General features: G+C 44.2%; 1 protein-coding gene across 2 annotated transcripts in view; it reads left to right on the forward strand.

The window, feature by feature from the left end:
• The window catches only part of scarb2a (scavenger receptor class B, member 2a), a 12588-nt gene extending 1176 nt beyond the window's left edge, over positions 1-11412 (forward strand). Inside the window, exons 2-13 of one of the 2 annotated variants that reach the window (XM_015973265.3) lie at positions 2544-2701; positions 2821-2968; positions 3090-3284; positions 3754-3845; positions 4194-4313; positions 4613-4791; positions 5955-6073; positions 6337-6410; positions 6499-6550; positions 6639-6791; positions 7531-7578; positions 7868-11412. In XM_015973265.3, coding sequence (XP_015828751.1) covers positions 2544-2701; positions 2821-2968; positions 3090-3284; positions 3754-3845; positions 4194-4313; positions 4613-4791; positions 5955-6073; positions 6337-6410; positions 6499-6550; positions 6639-6791; positions 7531-7578; positions 7868-7999 — 1470 coding nt within the window. In that variant the 3' untranslated portion in view covers positions 8000-11412. The remainder of the gene's footprint in view (positions 1-2543; positions 2702-2820; positions 2969-3089; positions 3285-3753; positions 3846-4193; positions 4314-4612; positions 4792-5954; positions 6074-6336; positions 6411-6498; positions 6551-6638; positions 6792-7530; positions 7579-7867) is intronic. The other variant, XM_015973266.3, reaches the window with a different exon arrangement.
• Positions 11413-14855: the final 3443 nt, after the last annotated feature.

A 14855-nucleotide genomic window follows, 5' to 3' on the forward strand; every position in this document is an offset into this window, starting at 1 on the left:
GATCTGATTGCTCTCAGGTGAGTCTGTCTCATGACCTTACCTTGTTCGATGACGTTTCAACAAAGCTGCAGCTCATTTGATAACTGACAAAACTTTGCGTGATTTTTAGCTTCTTTTTTAATGCAGTAGAATTGAAGCAGTCTGATCATTTTAGTGCACAAGAGCCAGTGGCTCGTTTCTTAGGTTAGATGTTCACTTTTCTTGTTTCCCAGGGTAATATTACAGGAGGTGGTGGTAGAAATCTGGGTTGGGGGAGGTGTGTGGCTTTGGGGGAAGGGAATGTGGGTGGGCAGGCAGGCAAATCTGGAGTCTCTGATGGATCTTTAGCAGGAGATCATCCAACTTTTAGAAAATCAAGTTATCAGCAGCTACATCCGCATCAATTTCATCCGTTTCCATTGAAAATGCTGCTGTTTTGTCTTCTGTAAGATTTGTTTTCAACTGTGACTCAGTATTTGGGTATGTTTTCCCAGTGGGTTCGTCGGAATGCTGCCTGTCTGTTTGGGATGTGTTGGGGTGACGGAGTGGTGGTGGTGGCCCAGTGGGGTGTGGTTGTTGGCAGCAGACACCCTCTCACATCCTCCGCATCCACTTGCCTGCCTTAGTCTCAACTTATTTGCTGGATTGTCACCTTTTTTCTGCTTTTTCACAAAGTTAAGTTGAAAAATCAGAAGTAGGAGCAGCGCAGAATCCCAACAGCCGTCCAGGTTTGAAATCCCACCAACAGCTGCCCGACTGACACATCGGGTTAAGTTTAGGTCGGAATCAGGGCAGCATCCCCTGAGTTGGAGGAAGTTTATCACCGGGGATCTGACTCTGATGCAACTGGCGATTACATGAAATGACAGCACAGCTAATCCTCTTTGCTTCAGCCCTTCCATTGAAGGCTGGCCCGGGTGAGCTGAACCAGTTAAACCTGACGATACGAGCCGAACCAAAAGCTTCGCCAGGACACCGACTTCTTGTTGTGAGTCGATTGTGATGGGAAGTAGCACGAAGTCATGTGAGGGCTGATTTCTTGGCCTTAAGGGCATCATTTGTGCCCGACTGCAGTCGCCTAATTCCTTGTTTTTCCTGCTTCGGCCAAGCCCAACTCGTTCAGTTCAAGTGACAAAAAAGAGAAAGAATGACGTCCACTCTCCACAGGCATGTTTGCAAATGAAGGCTTTTCCCTCGGGTCCAAATCCTCAGGAGAACAAGGTCACTCATTTAAAATCAGCTTCAATTCAAAACTGTTTAGGTATTTTTAGGCCAAATGAACCTTTAAGATGGTTTTTTGGTCTGATTCAGCATTTTTAACAGTTTTTAAGTTTGTTTTTGGAAATAAGACCTTTTCTGGGACAAATGTTCTTTAACTTGACCTCAGGCCTCTCTAAAAGACCTCTGTTCAAGGCTGACATGCTGCAGTCAGACATGCTGCTGCTGTTTCCAAGTGAAAGACCAGTAAAGAGCCGCTCGGATCATTTGTCCCAGAGTAAACGATGGTCGCCATACCGTCCCTGTACATCATCTGGTTTCATTTCAGTTTTTAATTAAGAAACAGACTCATCGAAACCCCAGAGACCCGGGCTTCTTTAAACACCTCTAGTTTTTTTAGGAGTTCTGTATAGCGCTGGCGCCAAACCGAAACCCTTTCTTTGTACGTATCGCCTAACCCTACTGATGTTCTGTAAGAGGGGAAAGGAAGATGCTGCAGCTAGACTGAAAAACAAACAGTTGGAAACGCTGAATGCTAGAAGTGGTGACTAAAACAGGAAGCTTCAGGCACACCCTAGCCTATATGTTGTCTATTGTAAGTGGTTGTAAAAGCCCGCAGAAGGGTTAGGGTTAGGATCCTTTCCAAGAGCTCCGCTCTGTGCTCCAGGGTTTTCAGGAAGTCCACCTTAAAGACCGCCTTAAAGGAAGTGAGGTGGTTTTTTTTAACTTCCTGTATTTAAAAATGTCCCCAAGAGTTCGAGGTGTCTTTCAGGTGGATAAACCAACACCTTGACGTGACCTTCTGTAAAGTCCGCTGAAGCTGACCGCTCAAGTTTTAATTCCTGTCCAGACATGAAACCAACCGCCCTAAATGTTGAATTCACTATTTAATTTATAGGCTCGTTTCTGTTGAAGTACTCAAAACAACCTTTTCTCACCATTCTGCACGTTTGTCACTGTCCTCACACGACTAAATGAATGCTTTTATTCTGTTGTTGCGCTGTGTTGGGTTGGGGTTAGTGACTGTTAGCATGTGACTGGAAACCAGTCAGGGTTCTTGTTCGGGCCTGTTGACGTCGGACTGCTTTTTCCTTGGTTTTGCTGCCTGTTCCGACTGTTTTTCTGCTCTGAAGGACCTTTCTTCTCTGCTTCCCTTCGGGTTTTTGAGGCCTTGGCCTGGGACCAGCTTCTTCTAAAAGTGCCATGTGTGCTCGCTGATGGAAATCTCAAACGTGCTCCAATCTGAGAAAACAAACACTTTCGCATCACTTTCAAATGAAAAAAGGGTTTGGGGAAATTCTTTGATGTTTTTCAGTCCTGATGGCTTTTTATTCTTTGGTTGACAGGAAATTACGTTGACGGAGAAGAGCCAAGTCTTTGAAGCATGGAAGAACCCCCCTCCACCAGTTTACATGGAGTATTACTTCTTCAACGTCACCAATCCAGAAGTGTTCTTGGCAGGAGGGAAGGCATCTGTTCAGCAGATCGGCCCGTATACTTACAGGTACGTTTTTACCTTTTGGTGTGAACGGCGAAGAGTTGATGGAAAATCGAAGATTAGGGCATTTTAAGAGGATCTGTTTTTGTTTTTGTCTGAACTGAGCCGTGTTCTGTCCTCTGCAGGGAATACAGGCCACGAGAAAACGTAACGTTCCTGGAAAACGGCACCAAAGTTTACGCCCTGAACCCCAAAACCTTTGTCTTTGTGCCCGAGAAGTCTGCTGGTAACCCTGAGGTTGACCTCGTCAGGACCGTCAACATCCCACTTGTGGTGAGGCCGAGTGTCTGCTCTGCATTGCTCTTCGGTTTGACCGTCGGATTTAAATTCCTCACACCGTGACACGACGTCTGATCCGACTGACCAATGTTCTCGTTCTGGTTGTCTCCGTTAGGCGGTGATGAACGAGCTGAATTCCTACTCCTTTTTGCTGCGTAGTGTAGTTTCTTTCTACCTGAGCGGCTTGGGCGTTGACCTGTTCATGACCCGCACTGTCCATGAGATCCTGTGGGGCTTTAAAGACCCTCTCCTAACGAAGATCCACTCTTTGAAACCCGAAGTGGACGAATATTTTGGGCTGATGTGGAAGGTGAGGTTGTTGTTTGTGTGCTGATGTTTGAGAGGTTGCCAGAACAACAACGAAAAGGGAAGTTGGTGGTAAAGTCATCGAAGTGCTGATGGAACGCAGTCATGCATCCGTTTCCAGACCAACATCAGCAGCTTGTCAGACTGTTGAGTAATCGTTCTCATGATCCTGACGTGCAACTTTTATATCGAATAATGCAAACAAATGTGAAAAAGACCCTGTTTTATATCCTTTTCACATAATTTGCTCCGATACTTTAGATGGTGAGTCCTTTAGGATTTGGGAATGTTAAAGTCCCTCATCTCCAACAGCTGATGTGAAAACCTTGTTATTTTACACTAAAGGCTACTTTAGGACAAATGCTGAGCATTTTTCTTCCCCCGTGTGTTGGTTGTCAGCAGACAGAAGCAGTTTCTGGTGTTTCCACCGTTTCCTGAGCTGCTTCTCATCACGACTTCTCGTTTGTCCACAGAAAAACGGCACCCATGAAGGGGAGTTTGTTTTCCACACCGGCGAGCAGAACTACTTGGATTATGGGAAGATCGACACGTGGAATGGCCTGAGGTAACGTTTCACATCAGGAACCTTTGAGAACAAGGGAAACCTTTTTGCCCTTTTTCTTCTTTACATGATAACCACGTTTACTTTAGTTGCACAACCTGCATCCAAAAGTCCAAAAGAGAGCCTTTGCTCCCTGCTTTAGCCAGACCAGCATTGCAGAAGGAATATTTGGATAACCCAAGTGAGCCAAAGTACACCTCAGATGGTTGAAACTAGTATTCACATTTAAGTTTCCAAGTCATTTTATTTTTATGTGGTACCCAAGTTTCAAAAGCACACATGGGTGGGCCCGATCATTTTCCTCTCCACCATTCCGAGCATTAAAATCCCTCGCTTTCTTTCCATCAACAGGAAGATGTCGTGGTGGTCTTCCAACCAGAGCAACATGATCAACGGGACGGACGGCGCGGTCTTCCACCCCCTCATCAACAAGAACGAGCTGCTGTACATCTTTGCTGCGGACCTCTGCCGGTACACGCGCGTGCTTTTCATCACTTTTGTTTGTAGTCGGGCGTTCTGGCCGAGGGAGGACGGAGACGTCCGGTGGGGTTTATGGTGGGAAGTACCAGCAGAGTCATTTACTCACCAATCCACTGATAAGGATGTGTGCTTGTGACAGCCTACGATAAGGCTGACAATCGCGTTGGAGCACGTGGGAGAGTTTGTGCTGCGCACACGGGGGTGATCAATCTGTGCAGGATACTTGTAGATTATTTGAGTCACAAATGCGTTTTACTGCTGCTAATGACTTCTTGCTGTTTTTCTCTCAGATCGATCCACCTGGGGTACGTGAAGGACGTGGAGGTGAAGGGAATCCAGGCTTACCGCTTCGCACCCCCCGCCGATGTCCTCATGAGCCCCGACAACAATCCCACCAACGCTGGCTTCTGCGTGCCAGCGGGGGAGTGCCTCGGCACCGGGGTGCTGAAAGTCAGCGTCTGCCGAGAAGGTACGACCTGTCCTCCGCCATTGTACCGCACCGCTTGACCCAGTTACCCATCACCCCTTTGATCAGCCTCATCGTGACGTACCTCCCGAACCGGGAGCGTGACCTCGTCCTCGGACATTCCTCGTGACTGAGCTTGTCAGATTTTTACTCAACAGCCGTTCAATGATTAACTGTCCCGACTGTGTTTGGAGGTCAGGAGGGTTGTTATGGAGGAGGTTGAGCTGAGTGAGATTATTAATCTCTGCTTCATTCATAAAAACGGGACGGCATCATTAGATTAATCCGTCTCTAGTCCTGCTATTTACATGTGTGCGCTTTTATTATTGTTGTTGTTGTTATTTTGGTGTTTTAGCACAGATTTGTTTTTATTGTATGTTTTAAAGTCCGTGCTGGTTGGTTGATTTGACACTCCGACACTTACTTCCTGTGATTCATACGAAGAAACCTGCGTCTCATTGGTGGGAATGGTTGTGATGCTTCACTGACAGCCAATCAGCATGTTGCCATTCTGAAAGTGGGTGCGAGGAACGAGTTTCCGTCTGCTTGAGGAAGACTTCTTCCTGATTGTAGGAAAACCAATCGTTTTTGTATTTTCTAGCTATAAAAGCTTTAAAAGGAGAAGACTGAACCAGGCTGGTTTCGTGTCCATAACGAGTCACTCGTTGTTCTTTTTCAGGTCCAGATAGACGAAGCTCCTAAACACAAACATGCATTTACATAAAATGAGAAAATCAGGTGATCGTTGAACAACAACTTAGTTTTGCTCCATGCAAACTCTCCCGTGTGATCTCCGGCTTCTGAGCACACGTCCGTTCACAGGCTGGGCAACCTTTTGCTTCCCTGAGAGCTGACCCTTACTAGACTAAAACTGAGACTTCCAGCTGTTACAGCTGCAGAACGTTGGTTATTGGGTCAGGGTCACCAAAGCCAGGTGACGTCTGATGTTGTGAAAAGTTTCTGTTGAAGTGCTTTTTTTTCCTGAGATCTAACACGACCGATCCGTGGTCTAGATTAGTGGAAAGGTTTTATTTATTTCTGTAGCTGTAATCTGCACACTGTTTACTTGATGAATAAGATAATCCAGCATATCTTCTCCGTTGTTTATTTGAAGTTGTCTAGCTGTAAACATGCCGCTGACGTGAGTTTGTCTCGTTTCTGACCAGGGGCTCCCATCGTCGTGTCCTTTCCCCACTTTTATCAGGCGGACGAAGCGTACATCAACGCCGTTGACGGTCTTAACCCGCAGAAGGAGTACCATGAGACGTACCTGGACCTGCAGCCGGTACCACAAACTCTCCCAACCTCCCAGATTAGAACCAGAGCTAAACTTTGATCTGTTGTTCTCAACCAGCTGGTTCAGTTTGTTTGAACTCGCGTCGTCATTCTGAGTGAATTATTTACTTAAACTTGGTTAACAATGCAAGTTTTGGTCAAACCAAGCTGTTTACAGATCATTTACAACACTTGTAAGCAAAACAATAGAAGTATTCAGATAAATATAGAATAAAGTTCTGATTGTAAAAGGAAAGGATCTCTATCTTTCAGACCATGGGGGTTCCCATTCGTGCCTGCAAGAGAGCTCAGCTCAATGTCATTCTGAAGAGAGTCCCAGGCTTCCCGTAAGTCGGCTGAACTCCTCTCTCTGCGGTGAACGTTCAGCCAGATGTTCTCCCTAATATCTTCATTCCTCTCCTCCTCCTCCTCCAGAAAAACGAGGCACATCAATGAGACCATTTTCCCCATCATGTTCGTCAATGAGGTACGGCTCTCCTCTTTAGCACAGATCTTTTCTTCCTGGCAACCATAAACAAGCTCAGACCGATCCTCTTCTCGCTCCCCGACCCCAGACAGCAACCATCGATGATGACTCGGCAGCACAGATGAGGACGATGATCCTACTCGTGACTCTTGTGTCAAACTTCCCCTTGCTCATCGTGGGAATGGGGATCATCCTGCTGCTGGTGCTCGTTGTTTTATTCTGTCGAAACCGCCAAAAGAAGGTAAGGAGCATCGCTTCCCTCTGCACTTCAGAAATAATCCCCAGCTGCTGAGTTTTAGCCGCTCTTACACGAGTTTGTAACTTACAAGTAGCAGCAGGTTGTATTAGTTAACGGGGTTTTGCGTGTTAACTGTACCGAGCTGCTGCAAGTTTAACCCAAAGCCGAGCACATGCTGACTAACACAGCGCATGATGCCAGCATGAGCGGTGTCCCTTCATTCTGCATCAAATAGTTCCTCTTATTTAGCTGTTTTGATGTTTTCTAACTGAACTGTTTCATCAGCCACGGAGAGGAGGGGCCTGAGCTGGTTTATCGTGGGGTTGTTGAACGTGATCTCCTCTAGTCTAAAATCCGTGTCCTCGCTGCTCCGGGATCCCAGTACCCGCGGTTATTCACGCTGTGAAGGGAAATGCATTAAAAATATAGTTGAGGTGTTTTGCTGGTAGTGACGTTATCAGACTGAAGAACCAGGAAGTTGGTATGTAAGAGACGGGGAACGCCGTGGTTCAGCGTTTTATTGGGAGTTAAAAATCAAAGTCGTACCACAAGATAAAATCTTAGCACCACTTTTGGATTTCATGATGGGGCCAGCTTTATTTCCTGTCTCTGGGCTCTTTGTGCTAAGCTAGGCTAACTGTGGGGAAATGCTTGAAACAGGCTTAATTGCAATATGAAATGTATTAACCATGTTCTGAATTAAATTTTTCTGTTTATCCCTTTTGTCCCTTTTCTGTTTTAGAATGAAGTAAAACGTATTGATTTTACTGAAGCTTTTCATTCTTTTACTGTAAGTCTTCAGTTTTGCCTTGTTTAATTTTTATTTGTTACCATTTCTCCGTTTTATCATTTAGTTTTCATGCTTCATGAAATTATTTTGCTTTTATTGTAATTTTATCCTTTTATGTTAGTTTTGTGGTGGATTTTCTGTCATAATTGGAGCACATATCTAAAGTTTTGGCTCACTGTGGACATTTCAGTCAATACATTAACTCACATTTGAATGTCGGTGTAGATTTAAGAATATATTCATTTTCTACTTGTTTTGATGCTTTGTCTCGTTAACCTTTCCTGCTCAGACGGCGAAAGACGACACGGCGTACACGCAGGTCAGCGACAAACCAGACGATTCCTCGGAAAAGCCGGCCAGCCAGCCGACGAAGAACGGCTCCTACATCGCCATGTCTCCAGTGGAGGCCCAGAAGTGTTGATTGATTGATCCCCTTCCTCCACGCGTCAGGAAACCAGGAAGGGGGCTGAGGGAGCTGCACGGGGGTGTTACAATTCCACGAGTGGGAAGGACAGGGAAAACGGTGGGACACCCCAGTGATTAGTCAACGAAGACATTGATCCACTTACCGAGCCCTCTTCTGTCCATTCTCCTCCACTCTACCTGCTGAGCATGGCCGTCACTGCCTGCAGATCTGCAACACAACCAAACCTCCAGAGTCCAAAACATAAAGTCACCTCTGTTCTTGTCGGCTAAGAGCAAAAAGGGGACGTTGGGGGGGCTCGGCAATGAAAAAGCCTTCTCCGTAATTCTTCTGAGGGAACAAACTAGCATAGATGCTGCTGTTGCACACAGCTGCGTGGTCCGAGAGGACTCGCCAACAACGGGTGTTTTTATTCTGGTTTGGGCTGATGGGAAGTGGGAGACATCTTCGAGCCTTCAGACCAAAAGTCCCATGTAAAGTAAACCTTTAGGACAAAAATCACAGCTTCTGAGCTCAAAGGGTTTTGCTAATAAAAGAACAAACTTCGTATATTTTGTAAAGGAAAACTACAAACTGAGCCACACCAAAAGCTTTTGCCTTTCTTAAGGATGAGTCGGTGCACCCAGACACAACACATGTTGCACTTCTAGTGTGAGTCGGTGAAAGTGCACGTTTGCCTTCTATCTCACGTGTCCGTGATGGACAGCTGTTGTGTTTCCTGACTTCTCTGTTCGTGCCCTAACCCGTCCCCTGAAACACTAGCCGAGAAATGGAATTATTAAGATTAATGAAGCATTTTATTAACATGGGCTAGATGTAAAACTATTAGAAACCTTCACTTTTAAACAAGATCACAAACTTATTGAAAAAAAGAAGCACCCATGAAACTTACAAGGGAGACTTGAACCTGCTGTTGCCTTACTGTGGTTCAGCCTCTTCTACGTTCATACACTGTTAAAATAAGCTGGGAATACTTTATTGTACATATGTAACGGGGAACCCTCCGGACCTCTGATCCGGTCCAGCTGCCGGTCCCGGGTGTGCTGAAAGACACTAACTTCGTTCTGTTGTTGACGCCCACGAACGTCTACACGGTTATTAGAAAAAGCACAACTTGGGTGGGTAGAAGCGGTCTTTAAACAAGACCACCATCTTTTTGTTTTGCTTTTTGTTCCCCCCCCCAAAAAAAAGTTGTTTTTACAGCTGATGTGTCGAAGACGCTGTCGGGTCGCAGTCATCAGTGCGGTCGGAGCCCAGTTTGCCAAGGAGCTGCAGGAGTCTAGACACCCGACATCTCAGCCGCTGTTTGTGTTTCCTGTTCCTCTGTTTGCCGCATTAATCTCGTCTCGTGTGAGACACACTGGATGTTGCCAGTTGGGTGCAAATTTAAGACCGTAATGGTGTCGGTCTGAAAAATTGCCTGCACTTTGCCAGGAAATGGTGCCACTGTCGTCTCTGTTGGATTGTTTAGTCCTGGTTGTTTCAATGCAAGTGGACCGTGTGTTCAGGTCATTTCAACGGTTAATCCCGGGTGGTGTTGTTTCTGGCTGGGTGTCGGAGAGCAACAGACATCCAGCAGCTTTCCAACACATGTTGTCTTCTTTTGATATCCTTTTGTATGTTATTGCTGCTAAAATTGCCATAACCTATGGACTTGTATTTGTATTTGTGGTATTTACCATAACGTGCTCTGGTTTGGGTTTTGGGTTGATCAACGGGAGCTCTGACATCTCGAAAGCTTCCCGTCGACCTTTTTGAGCACAAGATACAAAGCCCAAAGCTTGCTGCCATCTATCAGTTAGCAGTTAGAGGCTTCACTAAAGACATGTACACTCTCAAAGCACTCTAATCATATCACATGTATTGTTTGTTTTTTATTCTGGAGTTGCTAAACTTCTGCGGAGGTGCCCAAAAGGGTCGAGCCATTAAAATATCTGAGACTGGCGTTCTGATTCTGGGTCGTAGTGGTAGGGAGCCCTTCAGTTATTAGCTTTGTGGGGTAAATTTGGATATCCTAATTAATAATTCTGTCATCCAACACTGCTTGGATTAACACAAATCCTGCTTCTGGTGCAGAATGAAAGACTACGGGCACCAAAAAGACTCCAGTTAATTTCTGGTGTCATTTCTATTCTCTGGGCTGAACCTTTCACCCTGAGGCACGAAGCAAATCGTCTTTATCCCCAGTGGAAACAACTCCCTGAACTCTTGTATTCTGCCTCGATGCTTGCAGCTACCACCTCGTGCAAACGTGTTTCAGTCATTCGCCTCATTGGAAACCTTGAAAGACCTTTTGATCCAGAGTTGCTTTTATGTCGCCCTGTTCAAACATGCACACCTGAGCCACCCCCGCTCTGCACTCCACTATGCTGACCCAAGCTCAGTCCTCCAAGCTCATTGGCTCGTCACTGCTCGACCAAAGATTACCCATATAGATCTGTCTGGGCACTGTTTACTTTGTGCGATAACAACTGTGCCACGATACCACCGCCGCCTAACTGAGAAGTAAAGAGGGGGAAAGTTGTGCCACCACTTGTGTGAAGTATGTGCAACAGTGTTGTGTGTGTGTGTGTGTGTGTGTGCCTTTAGATCAAGGCAGAAATGGATGGGTATTGCTTTTTTCACTCTGCGCAAACGGAGTGTGATGCTCGCTGAGCACATAAAAATCTCAGTATTATAAGACAAAGCAATACAAGTTGTGCAAATCAAATTGTGGACGATGTTTTTCAAGAGGCCACGTGATATTTGATTTAGGCGTTTTTCTGCGGGTCGTTTTAGTTTCACTGATGTTGGAGAACTTTATTTCAGTGGTAATTTAGGTTATTTTTCATTTTATTTTGTCCGCTTGAGTTCAAGCTCATTTCATTCATCGTTTCAACACTTTAACACTGAAAATACAGAAAAAGTGTAAAAGATGGACCAGTTTTTGACACTGGGAATGGAGTTGTACAGTGTGTAAAAGTGTTTGAGTGGTCCAAATTTGTATTCAAGTGAGAATTTGTATTTGTGGGGAAATGCACCATTCCTGTCGAACTGGAGTGATTCTGGGGAAGGCTGATGATCTTGAATGAAGTGTTGATGCTGTTTAACGTATCTAGATGAATGAAGCCCTCCTTCAGCTGTGAGCACTAGTGCCATGCCACCTTTTTTCTTTATTTATTTTTTAATTTGCTCTTCGTAACAGCCGCATCCTCCCTTTTCAATCTCCTGCAAGACATTTCCTTTGAGATTTACTACCGGTAGTTTGTTTTGCTGCTGAAAATGACAATCCTTGTCATGTTAGGTGCAAAATGATTTCAAAGTAATACCATTTTAGTTTTGATAATTTCCAGTGCACAGATGTTTATACAGTGCTTTTGTAAACATTTCTAGTGTATTTGCAAAAAATAAAATTTGCTATTAAGTGCAAAGTTTGGTGTTCTGTCTTCATTTAGACTGCAACATCAGAGCCGGACGGATGGAAGAAGCTTCAGCATCCATCTGTCCTTTCTGCAAATATCTTGTTTGAATGTTTTTTTCTGTAATCGATGAGAAATAACTGTACATGCTAGGGCTGCACGATATTAGGAAAACCTGCAGTATGCGATAACGGTGATTGATATTGCGATGACAATATTACTTATAAATAAAAACAACTTGGTAACAAAAAATAAACAAAAACAAAGAAAAGAAAAATGATAAAAATGTGGGGAAATGGAAAAAGAAAATGAACCAGAAAAGTAGATCAGTGGATCCCGGGAAAAGCAGAACAAAGCTAACTCAGGTGTTTGCTAACCATCTAAATTAAGTGCTGTCCGCCTCAGGGGCAGCAGGTTGTGCGGGTTGTTCAGTAATTGGGAAGGTTGCAGGTTCGATCCCGGCTCCAGACAGAGTTGTGTAAGCAAGGCACTTAACCCACCTTGCCTGCTGGTGGTGGTCGGAGGGACCGGTGGCGCCTGTGCTCGGTAGCCTCACCTCTGTCAGCGCGCCCCAGGGCAGCTGTGGCTACATCGTAGCTCATCCCCACCATTGTGTGAATGGGTGAATGATACACTGTAGTGTAAAGCACTTTGGAGTCCTTACTCTGAGAGGCGCTACACAAGTGCGGGTCATTTATCATCTAACCAATGAGAACCCACCCAATGGGTGAAGAGCTCCATTTGATTAGTTAAAAAAACACAAAACTCCCGTTTGACGGAATGCGTTATGTGTAGGAAACACTCGAGCTGACCATTACCAGATGGGTTTATACGGCATGCTGATGTCGCCATGACGATGTCTTTGCGCTATATCGTGCAGCCCTACTACATGCTAGATAATTATTATTTTATTTAATCATTGTGTCATAACTGAAGAAATGATTCATTTTTAAAAGTTATGAAGAATCTAACCAGTTACCTGTGAAATAAGACTTTCTTTTAAAAAAACACCATAAAGTCATTTATAACTGGATAATTTTTGTGTTTTTTAGTTCATGAATAAGTAGAAACTGGTTTTCCAAACAGACCAGTCCTCCGATCACCTTGGGTTGTTTGATGAAATATGTTTGCTTTCAAAAGAGCAAGTCCTTTCCAAACTCAGGGATAAACTCTTGCAATAATATAGTGAAAAGTCATGAGTCTGGCTTTTTGCCACGGTTTTGAATGTAAATCCCAATGGAACAAGTCCAGGCAGACTTCCAAGGAAAAGATCAGGTCACGCGATGCTTTTCATATTAAATGGTTTGAGAGATAAACCCAGAACTCTGCGAGGACTCGATGTGTACGCAGCAGGAGCCTTGTTTTTGTTACGTTGCCTTTTAGCCTCGGGAACTTCTCTCTTTGAGGCCTTCAGAGTCTCACTCACACTTTCTGCGTCAAGGTGATGGTTTCAGGGTCTGCAGGCGTCAGCATGTACGCACTCGCTCGGCCCTTCACTTTTCACATTAACCATCAGTTACTCAGTGTTTTGACTCTTGACCGGCCTTCCACAGAGGACTGGTTCGTTTAGGTTGCAGCATCTAGTGGGATTTCTTCTCTTTTCTGTATAAATGTGACCCAAAAATCCAAACTAATAGGATTTTTTATACCTAGAAGACGAGTGAGGTCTCACCAGGTGAGAGGCAGGCCATGGGGGACCTCCTGGACAGGTCTCCAGTCCACCAAAGATGAACACCCAGTCACACACCTAATGTACTTAGTGTGAAATGGACATCTGCACACACTGAAATACGATGAGCTCACAGCGTCGCAGTCTCAGCGTGTTTGAGAACAGTTCAGGACAAAACCATCTCTTAACATTAACGTACACCCATGGGACAAACTGTCACCTGTGACCACAGGTGATGTTTTCCCACACTCCGTTTGACAAAAGTTTCATTCAGATGTGTTCATTAGGACAAAACTCCTGCTGCTGTTGAGACCACCTGCAGACGGTCAGTAATACGCTTATAGCTGCACTTGTTTTGACCCAATTTTCAATTAATGTGAAGTTACATTAACTGTACATTAATGCCACTGTTTTGTACATAACAGCCTCTGTATATTTTATATCTCTTATCTTATTGTTTACTTTATTCATTTGTATACTTAGATTAGCCATTTTTATATTTTGCTTGTTTTTACATTACTGTATTTTTGCACAACTCTGTTGCTGTGAAGCTCGCACACAAGAATTTCACTCGCATGTACTGTACCAGTGTACCTGCACATGTGACGTGACAATAAAAGTGATTTGATTTTGTTATGCCTGGAAGGAGGAAATGGAGACCAGCTGGACTTAATCCTGGGGAAAGGATCACTGTGCACAAGTTTTTTTCTTTTAAAAATATCACATTTAGTATTTTTAATCTGCTCATATACACACATGTACGTAAAGGCTAAAGACGTGTTGCTCTTTTAACATTGTTTTGTATTTTCAAGAGTTGAATCAAACCTAATAGTGTGAATACTCGTGGAGTCGTTCCTGTCTGCAGTTAAAAAAGCTGCATTACTTTCTTATGTTCAAACCTTGCCCCAACTTTTCTAAGTTTGCTAATTCTGTGTGTTACAGCCGTGCATGACATCCTAATATTTTCTTTGCATTTGATTACAAAACCTGTAAATTCAAAGCATCTTACAAACACTAAAAACCTTCCTGATCCTTTATTTCCACCCAGACAACACGGTGACCTGATGTTACTGACCTATTTCCTCATGAGATGCATAAATAAAGTTGTCCTGTGCTCAGTATTGTCTGCCTCAGTTTGGATCAGAAACTGAAACCTGAGATGTTATAAGATGAGCTGTTTATGAGTTGAACAGCTGTTTTAAGTATAAATCCATCTTTAATTGATCTGCTTTTAATTATCTACGCTGATTAAGTGCTGGTGGGTGTTTTTAGCATGGTTTTTGCACAGAGCAGAGCGAACTGCCCCCATGTTCCCCAGCATTTAGATAAGCAAATGAAAAGGTTAAATCTCATTACGCTGAGCATTATTGTCAAGTTATCTCCTTCAAATGTTAAAGTATTCTTGCAGTAAGTATTTAACCAGTGACACTCCTCATCCAGTTCCAGAGTAAACACCAGATCAGGACATGCTGCAGTTTTCCAGGTTGCTCTGACGGCAGGCAGCTTTGATGGTGTCAGATTTTGAAATCCAGTCATATGAGTGGATGATCGGGTTTCTGGACTTTAAAATGTCATCAGCTGCAGCTCAAAGTAACAGATTTGGTGTATCTGGTCCAAACTGCTTGTTTTAGTGACAATCATTTATACATTTTCTCTTATCTCTTGATTGCTGAAGTCGTTAATCACTCATCAGAGATCCACCAGAGTTGATTTATGTGGAAAAGTTCAAACAGCAAAACCGCTGCTCCTCCTGCTGGTCAATTAAAGCAACAACACGTCAACAGCA

Source organism: Nothobranchius furzeri, chromosome 17 (assembly GCF_043380555.1).
Source record: "Nothobranchius furzeri strain GRZ-AD chromosome 17, NfurGRZ-RIMD1, whole genome shotgun sequence".
Taxonomy (NCBI): Eukaryota; Metazoa; Chordata; class Actinopteri; order Cyprinodontiformes; family Nothobranchiidae; genus Nothobranchius; species Nothobranchius furzeri.